This window comes from Melozone crissalis, unplaced genomic scaffold (genome assembly GCF_028551555.1).
Source record: "Melozone crissalis strain CALT ecotype California unplaced genomic scaffold, PUWL_Pcris_2 ptg000005l_1, whole genome shotgun sequence".
Lineage (NCBI taxonomy): Eukaryota > Metazoa > Chordata > Aves > Passeriformes > Passerellidae > Melozone > Melozone crissalis.
In genome coordinates, this window is record NW_026535783.1 from 40,525,560 (window position 1) to 40,544,616 (window position 19,057).

At 35.7% G+C, this 19,057-nt stretch overlaps 1 protein-coding gene across 1 annotated transcript in view; it reads right to left on the minus strand.

The window, feature by feature from the left end:
- Nucleotides 1-18,065, minus strand: part of DENND4C (DENN domain containing 4C) — a 61,995-nt gene extending 43,930 nt beyond the window's left edge. The window contains exons 1-4 of the mRNA XM_054284071.1: nucleotides 17,996-18,065; nucleotides 17,409-17,549; nucleotides 6,221-6,548; nucleotides 236-488 (exon numbers count right to left, since the gene is read on the minus strand). Of these exons, the coding sequence (XP_054140046.1) occupies nucleotides 236-488; nucleotides 6,221-6,531 (564 nt within the window). The 5' untranslated portion in view covers nucleotides 6,532-6,548; nucleotides 17,409-17,549; nucleotides 17,996-18,065. The remainder of the gene's footprint in view (nucleotides 1-235; nucleotides 489-6,220; nucleotides 6,549-17,408; nucleotides 17,550-17,995) is intronic.
- Nucleotides 18,066-19,057: the final 992 nt, after the last annotated feature.

Below are 19,057 nucleotides of genomic sequence, written 5' to 3' on the forward strand. Positions count from 1 at the left end.
GTAGCAAGTAATCAGTATGAAACAGTAATTTTCAACATGAAAGGAAATCAAAGCAACAAAACCTACAAAACTGACATCTCACACATGGTATAAAGAATGAAGGAATTCTGACGTAGTGATAGAACACAATTACAATAGTACTACGAAGAGTTTAAGGAGCTCCTCCTTTAAATATATGAGTTGGGCTAAAAAAGAAAAATGAAAGAAAAAGAAACTCAGTCTTACAGATACTCACCATACCACAATTTAAATTCTTATCCACTTTACAGAATGTGTGAGGAGGGGTTTCCCCTTTGCTGGTAACAATAACACAGATATCTGTCACTGCCAGAGAGTTCTGGGGTCGCACTGGAGGGGCCCTTCGGTAGGTGATGAAGATGCGTTGCGAAGAAGCTGAGCTGTTGTTAACGTTGGCGCAACGACCGTACGGAGTAGCTTGGATCACCTCACAGCCCGAAATTATGCGGTCCTTCCCCTCGTAGAGAACTCTGCACAGGAAGCAAACACTATCATCAGCATTTGGAGAAACTGTCCATCCATTAGCAACCTATGCCATCCTTGCAACATTTTATCATGAATCTTATATATTCTCTTTCATCATGCAGTACCTGAGGTTGAAGAAACTGCTCAGAAATATATGAAACTATACTGAACTCTCTGTGGGAACAAACCAGAGTTTCAGAAAAATAAAATCAAGCTACATTGAAAAGGATTTAGTTATAGAACTAGTTGGAATGCTGCACTATTAATGAAAAATAAATACAAATTCCACTTTAAATTGCTTGCACACATCACAGTCGATAACTTAATCACTAAAATCACTGCTAAGTCTTTTAAAACTTGGGTTTTTTCTGGGTTTTTTGTTAAGCATTTTTTGGGTTTGGGTGAGTTTTTTTGTTTGTTTGCTTTTTTAAAATAAATATTTTTGGAAAAGCACAACAGAGGACAGAAGTCTGCTTCCCAGATTAATTTTTACAGAAAAAAACAATCCAAGCCCAGTAATAATTGACATTCACACTTTGAATAACAGTGCTTAAGAAAACAACACAGGAAGACAAACTAATACTTTGTTCCACAATAAAGGAAGAAACAGTAAGTACAATTGACTGTACACCTAGAATTCAGAATATATATTACATATCTCATATATCTTATACATGGCTGTACAGCAATATTCATGTGGTGCATGACTTTTTTCTTTTTGCAAGATCACTAACTTAGATCACCATATTTTTAGCAAAAACTGAAAGATCCTTAACAGCTTCACAGCAGCTAAATAAGCTATAATGTTTCTTTACCTAATATAAAGCTATTAGAAAGTCATTGTGACAAAAAATGTGGAAGTTAAAGCATACACCTAAACATTTCTAATGCACAGATGCTATTACAGGGCAAGCTTTAACTCCCATTCCACACCCAAATATGCAATGGCTCCATTTGCTTGGTTCTCTGCAGTATGTACAGAGTACCTGTCACCTTCAAATCAGTTTTTATCATAACAAGACATAGGATAAAGGTAACACGTTAAACCTTTGTACTTTGTGATCTCCAGCTTCTCACTCATAGTCCCTCACAACGTTAAAATAAGAAATAACCAGGCAATACATATTTACTGTCCCCAAATACCTTTGGTTAAATGTTTGACAGACTAGTACTAAGTACATATTTGTAAACTTCAGAAAGTCATGTCTCTAAGCTACAATAAGTCTTTTTTCATATCCAACTATTCCCAGAACTTTTTAAAAAAAATTACTAAACTTCCAAAATTACTCAAAGACTACTTCCACAATTACATTGGAATATGTAAAATTACTGTTTATTATGATTTAACACAAAATACATCTTGTCATAGTATTGATAAGAGACATAAATTGCAGTCATAGAATACTTTAAAAAAGCAAAGAAATCACATGAGTTAGGACTATATTGATGTAGCTATCAGGCTGCCAATTTATTCACCTAGTTCACGGAGGACAGCAATATTCAACAATGGTTTCAGTGGTAAAGACTCTGACCATCAGACTTCATACATTTTAAACAATGTGTACTTTCAGAACCAGCCCAGTACCAGCATTTCCAAGTCACAACATTAGTGTTAATATACTATGTACTGGTTCAAGATATTTATAGAAAAAGTAGGTGTGCCTGAACTACTCCTAAGCTAAGTAAAATTCTGGAAGAACACTTATTTTGCTCCTCCATAAAGTTAAAGAGCCTCAAACAAAACAGAACCCAAACAACTACAATGGCGGCTGCTCTGAGGCCACATCCATTGTGCATAAGGAGTTTACATGAATCCTTCACATCACTGTCTACATCAATCAGAAGAAAATACTAACAGAGCAATCTCCAATAAAAGTTTCAGTTCAGTTTTATTTCAGTTTCATGTATTTTAAATAAAACAAAAATCATAAATTTATTCCAGAAACATTTATCAGCTGTCAGCTTATGAGAAGGAGCACAACATTAATCAGACTGTTTCAGCAGTCCAATTGAATAAGTTTACAAGTATTGTAAGAAAATTACTTTAAGTGTTCAAGACTTTATCAGTGGGGTGACCTCTCACCAAATGAAAAAAGAAAATGAAAGCAATGTGCACCTCTATATGTACACTAGAGAAGTATTATTAAACCCACACCATTTCCTAACCTCAAGCACAGTTCGCAAGTTACAGTACAATGCCGTATCTGCAAGCAAACCGAAGAAAGCCACCACTCATGAACCACTCAAATTAAACAATGGTTTTAATGATTCAGAGAAAACATTCAGAAGTGATGCATGAAATAGTGCATGACACCCTGTGTATACAATATCCTCCCTGACAGGGTAAGTTTACTTCCATTTGTTTCAACTTCCAAGTGTCTGCCTTTGATTAATAATAACTGATCACAGTTAGACTTCTTTCCTGCCTTTTTACATTTATAGTTAGGTGTCAATCCTAAGTACATATTATTTGCTACTTTATTCTATCAATGTCAATACAGTTTCACTTCAAGCAAAATGTAAACCAGTTTCCTCTAGACGTCAGGTCCTTTGCAAGCAAAACCAAAAGAATCTTATCATCTCATTGTAAGACTGTTTGATATTGTACGTGGAAGTTCTCTCACACCCAGTTTTACTGATTTCAAAGCGTACTTCAATGCATCAGGTAATAGAATTTACAAAGAGGAAATACAACCTTGTGGCTGTTGAGCTAAAAATCATAAACCATAAAAAACTTTGCTCTGGAAAACCATTTCAAAACAGTCGGACTTCTGTAAATTGCATTTGTCTAAGACTGCTGTTGAGTTTGACTCCTTTTCTAGGTCCAAACACAATCCTGTCTCTCACAGTTCCTAGGCAAAATACACCTTTATAACTCCTCTTCCTCTCTCATTTTTCAAGTATTGAAAAATAAAGGAATTTATATAAATATTATAAGGTCAGAAAAGTGGTGGATTAAGAAAAGGGAAAAGACTGAAAGACTTTTTTAAAAGACTTTTACTTCTACTGCCATCTCTAGTATTATTTGTCTGAACAAACAAGTTACTAGTTTCATCATTATTACCCTACACTGTTCTAAACATCCAGCAGCTGTTGTCACAGTAATGGGATTAAGGAACAATTGAAGATGCTAGCTGCTAAGAACATCCTCCGGTTTCTATTACCCTTCTTGAAATTTGGGTTCATTTTCTTTCTTGAAATACTTCTCTAATAAAGAGCATCATCATCATCAATTTGTTTAGTTGATATGACTGCAGACATTTTCAGAAATCATGCATATAGAATCACAAGGGTCCTTAGCACAGAAACCCTAAGCAAATGAAAGCATCCAATGCCACTTAAATTTTTTTTTAAAGTTTAAAAATCAGAATTTCTTTACTTACATAATGCAAGTCAGCTAACTTTTGCATTACTTGGTATTACAAGAACCTCTGCTTCAGGCAAGAAGTCTGGTATTCTTTCGTTTCTATACCAAGTGTTATGAATTGCAAAACCACTTCTACTTTAAAACAAACATTTTTCTGTCTAGTTTTTCTTCCATGTAAGAAACATATACTGGAGGGCTAACAGATTCCTAACTGAAGTGTAAAACACAGAAGTGAGATTTTGTTTGAAAGTCTCACTCCACCTAAACCGAAACAGATCTCAAATCTCAGTTCTTGTCTTTTTTTGGAACACCAGCAAAAAAACTGGTGAAGAAAAGAACAGAATGACAGTAAATGAATTATTTCATAGACACACAAGCCTAAGATACTAAATTTTACAGCTACATTTATGAAGAGGATCTTAAGAGGTCATTTATCCTAGGAATGAACCTTTATTTTTCCAACTAATATTTTTTCCAACTAATTAATCTGATTAATTCTGGAAAATATAACATTCAAAGGCATGACACATGGCCTAACTGTGTGCAAGTGAGTAATTGCAGCAGGAATTCACTCTAGCAACTTACAGACACTTTGATTCAACAAGCAGTGGACAAATGGAAAGGAATGAAGATGGAGGGAACAGAAATACCAAACACAAGGACAGAGGCAGACAAACAGTAGAGCATATCTCTATCCCTCTCTTCACCAAATGGCATTTGTTTAACTACTTTCCCTGAAAATAACACTGAAAGAAATACAAAGACAGAAAAAAACATTCATCAAGAATCACTTGAATGCTCTGACTATGACATAAATCAATTTTATACATATACTAACGTAAGAGTACACATTTCACCCTTTCAAAGGATGTACTCTTCCTGTACATATTGAGTTCACTCAGCATGTCAGACTGGCTCAAAGGTAAAACATTATTTCACACTGGTTCTTTAATAAAGTAATAGGAAACAGCATAAATTAGCCTTCAGACTGTACATGCATCGCTTGCCTGAACTCTGCTTTTATCTGAACACAATGGAATTCGGAAATTAAAAAAAACAAATAAAAAAAGATTGCTCTACCCATCTCTTGAACATAGTTGCAAAGCAGGAGGAACAGCAGGGGGAGAATATGCATCGTTGCTCAGAGAGAAAAGACTGCCATGATGTATTAGGTGCGACACCCTAACTTGATCTGTCTACAACAAAATACAGAATAAATACTATTTGCCAAATGCCATCATCTTAGCCAACTACTTGCCTACTTTGTTTACAAAATCACCCCAAGCATTCAAGCTGCCAAGGTGATGGGAGACACCAAATACACATGTGCTAGCCAAGTTGCTTCCCTAAAGGCACATGCTGAAGACTGATTTTTCATTACTTCCTTTGAGGAAACACTCCCTGCAGAAATGCTTCCTTCTATAGGAACTTAATGAAGCTTAAAAAATCAGCCAAAATGTACCTTCACATTGTAATGTCTCTTCTTACAGTGCCAGTCACACACATGGGAAAAGAATCACCTACTGGAATGCAGATTAAATGATCAAGATGAACACAAGTTAGAATGTACCAGCTTAATTATACAACTCGAACTATAATCCTTAGGAGCGAACTATCTTGCCATGAAGCTGCTTTCATTACTCAGATTTCACTATCAGTCTCCTCCCTGACTGAACACTGTCAGTAAGCACAAAAATTGTAGGTCAAAAACAGAATATGTAGGCTTCAAGCCAAAGCATTTAAGCTTATAAATGAAAATAATTAAATGTATTATAGCATATATATAGATGCATGATTTTAACTCCCTACTATTTATTTAATAACTAAGTAGGGACAAAAATAAAATTCTTTATTTTGCCCTAATTGTAAAAGCACCCCACAACCAGGCTCCACTTTCTTTCTCATTATACTCCCAGTAGCTCTACAATGTCCTTATACATTTTTAAGTTGTATCTTTCACCATAAGCATTAAAGTGAATTCCAAAGTGATATTTTTTGACTTCTGAAGTCATAATTTTCAGATAAAGCATGCTAATGTTTCTGGATTTACACTACATATTTTCTATAAATTAATTCTGTGTTATTCAATTATCTTTCATAAAACTGCAGCAGAGAACTTAAGTTCTCGTTTTTATCAGCTTCATCTCTCCCATCCTTTCAACTAAAACATCATCGTTAATTTTAAAAAGAGAAATTCACTACATGACTGACACTTTGTTCAATGTATTCGATACAGAAACACACAGTAAGCAATACAGATTCAAACAGGACTTTTTAAGATGTTTTCTCACATCTGTTTTCACCATCATCTATGAAGAATAAGATTTTATCATTATTTAAGGAGGAACTGAACTGCCATAGAAATCTCACCCGATGTCAGTAAGAGGTGGCTTGTCCCGGCCTCTCTTGTAGCACAGAAAAAGTTCAGGACTCTTTAGACTTCCATAGTTTAAGTTGGCTTGGAGGGCTGTAGGGGTGGCCTCAACACAGGTATATCCCTCTGGGACAGTTTCGCCAGCTGATTTAATTATCACAGCAATGTCAGTAATTGGAGCCTTGGGACCAGTTGACTTTGTTTCATGTCGGCTGATTTCTTGGTCCAGGAGGGTTGCCGTGTCTGTATCAGTGAGTCCTGCCACTACGAAATAGTCAGCCACCCGTGGACCTTTGTCTTCTATCATGGTTATGTCAATACTTCCTGGGTAAAAGAAAGAGAGAAATCAAACACTCCACTTTCAAACTCAAACCCTTCTCTCAGCAACTATGAGGATTTAGAACTTTTGAAAAAAATTTTTGCAACTAGAAAAGTACAGAGTTATATACAGAGTTCATGAAAATTCCATGAAAACTGCAAAACAAACTTTGACTTTTGCTGCACAAAAAATATACTGAAGGATATGGCAGGTAATCAGATTTCAGTTCTAGCACCACAATAGTAATGTTTTAGCACAAGGAAGTTTAAGTGAGATATAGGATAACTCAAAGCTCTTAACACAGCAGCTACACAGAAAAGTAATCTGTGCTATCTATTAGACCAAGCTCTTCATGTATCCTGGTCTGAAAGCATTCATATTTTTCTGCCATTGCTTGTGAGCAATATGACCACAGAACCAGGTAGTCTTTTTTTTTTTTTTTTTGCTACAAAGAGAACAATTCCAAGTACAGGCTCATCACTTTATCTTCTGCATAATTCATCCATTTTGTTTTATAACATAGGCCTAATAGTGAAGTCTTGAGACACTCAGCCGGCAACTGTAACATCTGGAAGTCATTTACAAAAATCACACATCCAAACCCGCATTTCATCAGCTGATCAGAAAGTACACATCACTGCTCAGCTGCACATTCCAGATCTGGAAAGAGCTGTTCTCTCAACACCACTGATGTTCACTAAGCATATGAAATTAAACCAGTGAAACATAAGTTTCTATTAGGACCATAAGTTTCTTTTAGGAACCTAGCTAACAGCCTATGCTCAGCTACCTCAAGTACTACTTCAAGTTCCCAAATCCAGTTACATCTTTGATTTTCATAAAATGAGTAAGACATAGTTAAACAGTAGCAGTCAAGCAATGAGCCTGAATACTGTTATACCTCTTCAGAAAGCTAAGTATGACATTTTTCTAGATCTTATTTCCATCACCGATTTTTGGGAATCCCATATAAAAAGCAAATGAGTAATGGAAGTCTGGTTCCCATCTCTGAAAACAAGACAGCCATAGCTGCCAAGGTCCTACCTACCAAGGAGTGGTGGTTCATGGATACTACCACCAAAATAATTAGTGCACAAATATTGTGAAATTTCTTGTATACAGAATGCCCAAGGTTGGTAACTGCAGAAACATTGGCCTCTGCTGAAGGAAAGGTAGTTTGGTGAAGGCAATATAATATTGTTCCCTGCAACCTGATTTATGCTTCTGTTCTTACCCTGTTCTTTCTTACTAACATTATATTCAAAATGTATTTTCGATCTTCACAGCACACAAGACTTCTAAGACTTTTGATAATAAGGGTACTAAATACTCACCTGAGGTAAAAATCAGTTATCTATCCTGCATATTTACTAAGAAATTTTAGCATAAGATTATGCAACTTGTGCCCAGTGTTATATTGCAAGCTATTGCAGCAAGAGACAAAAGTAGGGAGAGGAAGGGAAATAACTTCATGTAAATTTGTTGCACCTCTATATTAAAAGTACAGTTTTTATTTTCTTACACTGAAATAACAACTTTTCAAATCCCTTCAAACCTGAAAGGAGATGTACCTGCACCCTTTAAAATATTTTTCAATACTACTTTTCACACTATCGCTACAATGTTCTCTAAGCACTTTGGCTAACAGCTTTGTAGGGTAATCCATATAGAGACAGAGAAGAGTTTGGCTCCCTTGCAAAGAAGAAGGCCAAGGGACAGTTATTTACATGACTGGATTTATGCCTAAAATATGTAGATGCCATATCAACAGAACAATGAAAGTTTTATCCAATTTGTCAGGTCGTCATTTCCTTGCTCTTCAAGGGCCTACATCTCCTGAAGAACAAGGAAATTACTACAGAGCCACAGCTACCTGTGAAACTCCTATCACTTTTATGTACAAAACTTGCCTCAGTTTACTTTTACTTTCATAAAAAGCATGAAATCAGCAACAAAGTGCCTTACAGCTAAGCAAGTCAGCAAGAAATGCAGGGGGAGTGGCCTCAACTTCATCTCTATAAACTGGTCTTCAGTTAAAAGGTCCCTTCTCACACTGCCACTGCTCATTTCCACCTTTACTTCTGTCTGGAACTATAGTTTGTGCAACCACATAATGAACTGGAACAAGAAATTGCTCTGACTGAATGCTAACCTGGCAGAGACTTAGCGTTCAACCAGAGCAGCTCTCCAGCAATTGCCTGTGTCAGCACAAAAGCAGTAGCAGTATGACCCTTTCGGCAGCAGCACTGACTTACACTGGATTAATCATAAAACTGTGAAGTCTAAAATGTTTCAGTTTGCCTCTCAGATGCTTGGAATTGTTTGAAGAGTCACAAAAACAAAGAAAGAAAAAAGAAATAAAGAAATAAACTATCCACACTCTGCTCCTCTTAAAAGAAAGTCCTAAGCTAGAATATATTGCAATCTGTAAAATACTAAATTACTCGGAAAAGCTGATAAAAACAGCAGAACAGTTGGCATCCTATCATTTGTTTGGTTTTTTTTACCAAAAACCTTTTTAAAATATTCCAGCCTTTTATTAACTGGGTCACATTCACACAGCTCAGTATCATGTTCTCTCAATGCAACACTAAAATCGTGGCCTACATTTACTTTTAGCATGCAGAGCAGCAAAAAAACCCCAAACAGTAACAATAACAGCATACATCAAAAACATCATAAGAGTTTATATCTTTAATCACAGCTCAAGTTTCTGGAATTGCACTGTTATCCTCAAATATGCTTTAAAAGGAGAACTTCGTTTTTCTGGGAAAATGGAGGAAAATGGAGGAAAATTCAAAAGCACCTGAAAAAGTAAATACTAACATTTGTAAAGTTAGAATGCAAATTAAGAGAATGCATTTGTAAATTTTCATCGGTGGGGATCAATAAAACTGTAGAAATTAGTTGCTAAGGAGCATACGCTTGTATCTCCTTGTGTACATTACACTTTTCTATTAGCCCTGGCTATGTTTTACCTCATAGAAACTTTGTGTAATATGTGGCAGGCAAAAGTCAGAGTCACCAGACAATTCAGCTGAGATACTTGGCACAAAAGCTTTGTATATCAGCACAACATTTAGTGAGTTTTTCAAAATGTTATAAGTCTCTCAAAACAGTTCCTTTTCCACAAGGATAAGTAAGGTTTCAAATAAGCACTACAAGTCAGCTCTTCAGGAATCTGTTCTCCAGTTTCAAAAAGACTTAAAGAAACAGGATCACTCAAAAGAGACCTGAAAGTAATAGCTCTTAATTAAGCCATAGTGATCTTCACTAATGCAACAGCTTTAGAAACATAAATAGACAAAGAATTAGCAGACAACCACCAATACAAATAGAAACAGCAGAATTCACCAAGTCCAAGAATACTCTGCCTTACGAACTGCAGGGAAAAAAACCCACAGGATTTGTGGGGAACAAAATGAATCCACTATTATTTTCCATTATTTTTGTGATGACTCACACAAGAACAAGTATGAACACTGCTCCTCTTAACAGACAGGGGAAAAAACATTCTTCTAAGAGCCCATCTATTCTAAATTTATCAAACCAACATTTCCCAAGAAGAACATCAAAAGCTACTGTGCTCCATCCATCTTCTATGAGCACAGCTCTGTACATCATAAGACAAAGAGAAAACCTCAACATTTAGAAAATATTGGGATTTCTATTGTAACACACAATAGTGTGTTTCCTTGCAGGAAAAAACCTAAATACAAAAACAATTCTCAAATTAAAAACTGCTTATCTTCAGGCTGGACAATGACAATGCAGGATGTATTGGAAAAAAAGTCTGCATACAAGTCCCATGAAATATCTTTTTTTTAAAGTCTATGAAGATACCTAATTTTAAGCTAAATAAACTGAAAACAAAAATTGGGAATTCCATTTCAAGAACACGAGCAATAGTGCTCGAGGAATTGCTAACTCCAAGGTCCATAGGTTATGAAAAAAATTATTTAACTGAAGTTTGTTTTCCAATTTATTCATAGTCCACAATTGGAAAGTTTGCTGTGAGCAATTTAGGAACAATTTATTTTTTTTTTTTTTAAAAAGGAAGGGGAAAAAAAAGAAAAATGCATTCCGAATAAAAGATGCACTTTTAACACACAACTCCCCCCACCCCCTGTCATGTTCTTCTAAAGCGAATTCCCATGGGCAGTAATTAGTTTCATAAATGGAAAACAAAACCAGTCAGCACACACCACACTTTAAGGCACTTAGTACATCTAGCCTAAGACAAGATTTGTTTAGCAAAAATATGCAGCACTGAAGAAAACAACATATTTTCAGTGTTAAATGCCAGAAACATGACAAAGTGTTCTCTCCCACAGTTCACTTAAGGTTAGCTGCTTTAAGAACATAATAATCTTTCTCACAATCAAAATGCAATTTTATAATTCTTTATAAAGTTCTACCAAAAATAAAGTTAAGTTGCTATTTTCTTCACAAAGGTGACTGATCTTTCTTAAGGAGAGGTTTCATAGGGAAACTGCCTTGGTGAAAAGGATTCCATTTTTATAAAAATAGGTTTTATAATTTTTGAAAAAAATTACTACATTAGAATTTGCTTCAGTTCTTTACTAGTCTCTAAAGCTTTGGTTAAATTCTAAAAAGGTATTAAGTGTCAAATTATCTTCTAAAATTAGGCTAGAAATGTAAGCATAACTCAACAAAAAAATGGTACTGTTAAATGTAGTTTTTGACAAGGGTCCTAAAGAAAAGGAAGCATAAGCTTTGCTAGACTGTGTACAGAAGCAACCAAGGGAAAGGGTTTGTTACAAACCCAATCTGATAATTTGCACACAAATAATAACACCTTCAACTAACAAGAAGGCGGCATTCTTGGAAAACTATGTATATACTCACTCCAGAGTAAGAATGAGAGCTGGATTCAGAAATAGCTGGTTTTAAGGCTTATGTGCAGGCAAATCCTTGGGTACTGCTTATTTCTTTCAGCTCTTGGAAAGTGCTGCAAATACTGTTATCTCAATGCACAAAGCCAACAAAATAAACTTGCATCTAGAGTGTGTGTGGATATCAAGGGGTATTTTTTCAGCTCATTTCTAACTGGAGTGCTAACCTTATGTGCTCTCAAGAAAACTAGCACAGGGTTTAGGAGGCTAACTAGCATAGCTTTGCTCAAAATCAAGTTGGTCTTTAAAATCTTATATTTCCACTTCAGTAAGTACTCTACTACCTGAAAAGGTAGTAATGTCTGTAAGTGATTAATGGCTAACACATGGCATTGCAATTTATTAAACTTGCATCTTCTTTCACATACTGACATCACCCACAAACAACTATGTGTGTGGAAACTACTACTCACAAAGTACTTGCTGTGTGGAAGCTTCTAACATGCATACACAGATGATGGAAGAACTTAGATGAGTTCTTTCCTTCATAACTAGAAATATTTTTGTAACCCAACTGCACAGGAAATGGGTTTTATTCCAGACCGAAGAATAACTTTGGCACTTTTTATTCACTGGAGTTGAAACATCTATTTTGTCAACAGCCTTCACAGTTAAAATTTTAAGCAAGGTAGATGTGAAAATTAACTCAGGACTTCTGTACAATTCTTTAACTTAGCAAGTGAATTATACTTGGTGATTGGCAGTAAAGAAGTTAAAAAATGCACATGCACTCTGCTCTGACATTTACTTTTAAAATTAACTGACCTAAATTCACTGAAAACACTAAATTTACCACACTAATTTGAGAAAGAAAGACATTACTGGATAGATAGAAGACAGTGCATTACAAGGTCATCTGCAAGACTTGGAAAACTTATTGGCTACCATCTGAGTAAGAGAGAAGTATTACTATATTTCACAACCACTGCCCTAGGCAAAACTTTGTAGACAACACAATGATTACCACAGGCATCTCACTCCTCAATACAGAAATACAGCTATGTGACCAAGTTTTCTCTATTCTTTCCAATGAATTAGTGAGAAGAGAAAAAGGGTATACAGATTCTGAAAATACAGAAACTTTCCCTGGAGTGCTAAAGAAGGGAGATATCTCATTCTTTATTCACACAGACCACTGTTTATCTTGTACTGAGATTAAATAGCGCTATTTATGAAGGAATGGGAAGAACAATGTGTTTTCCCTTTGTATAAAAGAAGCTTCATCTATGCCAACTAAACCTTTATTTTATAACAAAACAACCAGTGCAGAATTTATTTTAATCAGTCAATTTGGAAGCGTGCCTTAAAACACACAAAAAGTATTACATAGTATGCACATACACCTCAGACGGGCACATCAAGAAACAAGAAATTATTGAGATAAACAGTATCAGCTTTCTGTTCAAGCTGAAAGGAGAAAGAAATTTAAACAAGATTTGTAATTGCCTTTAAATACATGCTTGAAGAAGTTAAATCACTATCATACCCAGCAAAGAGATACTGCAGCTGAGCTGCATTAAGCCTAAATGCACACATTTGAAATACCAGAATCACAAAATTATTTGGGTTGGGAGCACAGTAACCTGAAATATCTAGTTCCAACCTCCCTTGCCAGGAGCAGGAGCACCTTCCATTACACCAGGTTGCTCACAGCCCCATCCAAAGTGCCCTTGAACACCTCCAGGGATGTGGCATCCACAGCTCTGGATACCCTGATTCTCTGGGCAAGCTGCACCTCACCAGCCCCACTGAGTCCTACATACAATCTAAACTCCTCTTCTTTGAATTTAAAATTGTTGCCCCTTATTCTGTGACCTACAGGCCTTCTTAAAAAAATCTCCATGTAGCATTTCACATCAATGGTAAAGATAACAGCATGACAAAACTGGTGGCAGGAAACAGATGATCAAAAAAGATCAATTTTTGTAGAAGCAGGTGATCCTAAATCAGAACAATTAAGTTTAATCACCTGGGGCAAGAGAAAGTAGAACCTGAAGGCCTGAACACAGCAAGTTTGATCAGCATTGAGGATTTAGACACTAGAAAGTTTTGTCTCAAGGACTGCTCATAAAAATCAAATCTAAATTCAAATGCTAGAGGGCTGTATTACTGGATATAGTGGTTAGCATTAATACTATGAATTTGGTTTTTTAAAACGTCTCATTAGCAAAATACATCAACAATAGTGCTTCCTTCGGCCTTTTTTTTTTTTTTTTTACTCTTTCCTAGCTATATTCCACAGCAACACACGGAACACAGTGAAGGTGGTTCTCAATGTTAAATGTATTCAATAAATCTGCATGGTTGCTCTTATTCTAGTTGCCTCAGTTTTTGTCTCAGTTTGACCAGATTTCAAGACCAGGAAGTTGATAGTTGAGTTCACTCTGAAAAGCAGTAAGGAATGCAACTATACACTATACCTGCAAATCAAAACTTTTTATACTGTTTTGTTTGGTGGGTTTTTTTTCTAGACACAAAGTCCAGTTATGATTTGAACACACTCATGTAGCCATACAGGCTTAAACGTGCACAGCAAGTGCAAACAGTCACCAGAACATACTGCAGCTGGCACTCCAGTTGCTTGTCTGCTCCAGCATATCTTTCATTGCTACTGCTCATATCACTGTGCTTGTCCACATCACACTCACTTCTAAGCAAACCCATTTCTACTCCAATAAGTGTGCAATTCCAGCTTATGCATCTCACTTTCACAGCAGACCTTGCACGCGCATTACAGACAACTTAATATTATGACAGAATGGAATATTATAAACTAGGCTATCCCACAAATTTAGTGAGTTCAGGAGTAATTATTGAGCAAGGAAGTTATCAAACACTTAAAATGGCACTTGCAGCACACAGGGAAGTCACAGAGACATATCCATAGGTAAGTTCTCTGAAGCATATTTTACAAGGTGTAAGAACATAAAGTGCATCCATATATACACACACACATATACACACCTTAACAAAAGACAAGGTAAAGCAACATTATATATATATACCTAAGACAAGGTAAGGCTTCCAGCATACCATTAGGACTGAACAGGATTAAAATAGAAAAAAAGTAGTCCACAAATTATTAGCCAGTCAGTCAGTAGCAAGAGGAAAAATTATTAGAAATATTTATAAAGACCACCTTTTTTAGATTGCATTATCAGATTATATTGAAAATTAATAAAGTAACAGTTACAGTCACTTGAGTAAATTACATGAGGATTAGAAAAACCAGAATTGCAAAAATAACTTCAGAGATGAACTGCCATCTGTTATTATAGGACATGAAACAACACGAGTGCACACACTGGTTTTTTTAGGGTGAAGAAAGGGAAGTTTATTTTTTTACTTTAACATTTATAGATTTTTAAAAGTGATAGGGGATTGGAGGGTGAAAGTGCTACTTTTCTAATGACACTAGACAAACTGTTTATCAAATTACTTTCTTTTAAAAAAAGAATGCAAAATAATAAGTTATTTACAGAAAGTGTGTAAGAAAGTTTGGAATGTAAACATCAGAAAGCTTACAAAATTTTTTAAAAATCAGAGCAACAGCTCTCCTTCTGCCTGTCTTAACACATCCAGCTGTGGAACAGGAATGGCTGGATGTCACCTGCCTTTTGGTCTGAACATGCAAATATGCAAATACAGGACCATTCCTTCCTAGCAGTTCTCAAGTAAACATTGCAGAATATTGTAATTGCACAGCTGAAATATATTACAACCTACATGGTGATTACCTTACAGAGGCCTCTAACGCTGGAAAAATAAACTAAAGGACAAGGTGAAAGATAAAAAACTTGCCAATTACATTTTAATGAAGCATTCCTACAGGATGATTTAGGATTGAGTTAATTGAACTTCATCCAGAAAATAACCTGTATCAAGGTCTGGTACTGAAAATAATCTAGACTAGCTTTTTGCATCAGATAGCTAAATTGTTGCAAATTTGAACATCTGCAAAGAAAAAACAGTTGACTCTGCAGTTGCTTTTTGTGTACCAGATTGTTTTCTGACTGCATATGAACACAAATACCAGGCATAAAAAGCAGGTAACCAGGCTTGATGGTAAAGTTTTCAAAAGCAGTCCAAACTGATCAGGCCACTACAGTAGGAAATATCATAGCAAATCACCTCAGGTAAGCAACTCTCAGGAAAGGAAAGCAACCAAGCCTGGAAAAAATCTGATGACACAGCAGAGGTTTTTTCCCTCCACCGGTACAGAAAACAGTTCTCAGAGCAGCAGAGTTCTGCAGACTGTGAATGTTTGAGAACCAAATCACTTCTGCATTAAGCTTTTGGTATGTCAACCATATTTAATACAGTTAATACTGAAAAAACCTGTATGATATAAATTGATTAAATAAATAAATCTTAACATCAAATTACCATGGTTAGAACTCAAACACCAAAGCCTAGAACACCACAGGTGAGAAATGCAAAGATGTTTTTCACGCTTTAACTGTTACTCCTGCAATGACCAGAGAAAACAATTGTTTTTAAAAACCTGGACAGGTATTCGGTGTCTCTTTTTGGTAACTTGTTACTAACATTTCCATGAGAGCCAAAAAACCACACCATTCGTATAACAGGAAACAGGTGTCTGTGTTCTTCCAATGTAGACTTCCTTTCCAATTTGCTTGGAGATGATGCAAAAGTGTACATCACAGGAAGAAGAGGTGGAGACGAAATAAACTGACACTGCAAATTCAGAATTGTAAGAAGTACTAATGACCTAGCAATAAATATCTAGTTTTCTCAATCATATGCAGTTTGCCATTTATGCATCAGTTTTGTTACTGAGAAGTCTTACAGCTTTCCAGACATGTTTTACAAAAAGTGGAGAGACCTTTGGCCTTAAACAAAACATATTATTGTTCCCTATTACCTAGAAATTTCTTTTCATTTGTTTCTTGTCCTGTATGCCAAGATTATCAAAGGAAGTGAGGAAACTAGCCACAATTTTTCAGGTTTATATTTAAAAAATTAAAACTAGATAGAAAAGCAATCTAGTAACAATTTAAGGTTTTGTCTTAAGAAGTAGAACTGTGCTTTTAGTCTGATTTTTTTAGTGATTGCCAGCAAAACCAGTTCCCACTCCCACAAAATAGTGGGGCAATGATGTGATGATATAAATGCCTGTATCAAACATAACAAAGCTTTCAGAAGCAAAGTTTTGCGAAAGCAAGCTGAATAACTACTCATGAATTAAAAATGGCTGAAAATACAATGAAATATCATGAAGTTAATGGACACTGTAATCCAGGACACTCAGAAATCTGAAAATTTGCACCTCAGAAAAATTTTAAGTTTTTTAAGGAAAAAAACCAAAACCAAACCAAACCAAACAAAAAAAAACCCCACAAACTCTCCCACTACTACAAAAACAAACCAAACCAACCAACCAAACAAACAAAAAAGGCCAAGAAAACAAAACCAAATTTAAAAAATCCCCTAAATCTAAGAAATACCTAACCTACTCCAGACCATCCAGACCATTCTACTATATTAATATTCAACAATATATTTTTTCCTATTGAACAGTAATTTAAAGTTGTCCAATGATACAAAAATTGGAGCACTTATAGATATGTAAAGTGAAAACTCAAATGCTGAACTGACCTACACAGTCTTGAGAAGCAGCTGGAACCAATGAAGGCAAGTTTGGTACCAGCAAACTAAGTTCTATTGCCAAGGACAGAAAACAGAAATGGAATACATGTGAGACAGAAAGAATGATAATCAGCAAGCAGTCCAGCTACGCTCATTACACAAACCACTTTAGTCTTGTTTCATGAGTGTTGTACCCCAAGTGCTCTTTCACATTACAGAAGATGGCAACTACTCCAAAGACTGCAAAGAAAATACCTCAAAAGAGAAAATTTAACAACAAAAATAATAACAACAACATAGTTCTCAGAGCAAGAAGATTACTTCATAAAATGCACTTACTGCCCCAGTGGAAAGCTTTAAAGGTTAGCCATGCTCAGTATTATGTAATGAGTGAAACATCTGCTGCCCTGGAAACATTCTTTGTTAGAGAACTCTTTCTGTAATTGGAAACTCCTTTGGAAAAAAGCCAAATATAGTAGCCTGAAACACAAACAAAACAGCAAAGAAAAAGTCAAGAAACAAAAAGTCCAGTGGTTAAATTTCTTCTGGGAGCCCAAATCTCCAAGATTGCTTTTTGTAGTTATTTTGATGCCTTTTTTGGGTTGGCATGACTGGGGACCAGGATTTGGTTTTCAGAGGACAAAGGAGAGAAGAAAGAATGCTGCTTCAAATTCACCTGAGAGGTTACTGCAACTAAGTGGTAAGAATCAGAGATATTCTCTCTCTTAGTGCTCTCTTTACTAAGCATTGAAATAGTTAAGCACTAATATTGAAATTACTTTGCCAGAACAACAACAAACAGAGATTTGCCAGATTAAAGAATGGTTTGACTAGATTTCTGCTAGCCATCTACAATACAATCATTCATATGTCACTTGAAATCATCATCTAAGGGCTCTACAAAACCACAGTGAAAACCCACTCACTGGTTTTGAAGAACACAATTTTCCTCATTTTTATCTTTTAGTAAAAAAGACCACATCACTGCAGGAAAGCATCTTTCTTCTCTGTAGGTCTCTTCCTTGACAGCTTCACCACACCAACCCCAGGCTGTGCCATCGATACGGTTAGAGCTCCACAGCCTATCCCCACCCCACTGAACTCTTCTTGTGCATATCAAGAGCTATGATTCCCATTTCTGGTTGGCCTGTGATAACCAGCCTCAAACCACTTGGCTTCAGCATTTTCTTGCTGAAAAATTTTCTTCCTCAGCTGCTTTTCAAGCTTGGTGGGAGCTTATTAACACTTCAGAAGTCTGTCTTTTAATCCTCTTGCCAACTCCTCATTAAGAAACTCTCGTTTGCCAAGATGTCTTAAAATTAAGTCCAAACCACACACTTGACAGCAGTTAGAATATTCTTTTGAATATGCTTTTGGTCTTAAGCTACAGCAGTGCACTACTTACAGACATATGTGCAATAAATATTTTCCTCAAACATGAAGAAAAGCTATCAAGGGTAGCAAGCTTGAGGTTCTCTGTCATGAAGTTCCAACACATACCAGACATGATAAATGTGAAGTCTGACATTACACCTATTTTGAGCCTTCTTTTAATATCATCATATGATACTCAAAATACCAGTACTGTATTACTCAACACACTGCAGAATTCTCAGGCAAAATAGTTACAGGAAACTTGATTTTCTAGGATAAACTATACAGATTTTAGGCAGTAGAAGAAGTCAAATCATTGTCAAGAGCATGCCATTAATTTCTGTCATAATTTAACACATGCCCTTATCTTTATATTTAAAATATTCTTCACAATTGTTTTGATGTTTTTGTGGGTTTTTTACTGTTTTGGCACACAATATATTTCTGGATTTAGTAACTGATTTAGTTATATGTTTAAAATAAAAACCCTGCTTTCCTAAAGTGGGCTATTACTATGATGAATACAATTTGCAATTGTTAACATTTCTATTTCCAATTTCACCATTTAGGAATTAATAAATTTGATTTACTTAGAGAACTGATCTCAGACTTTT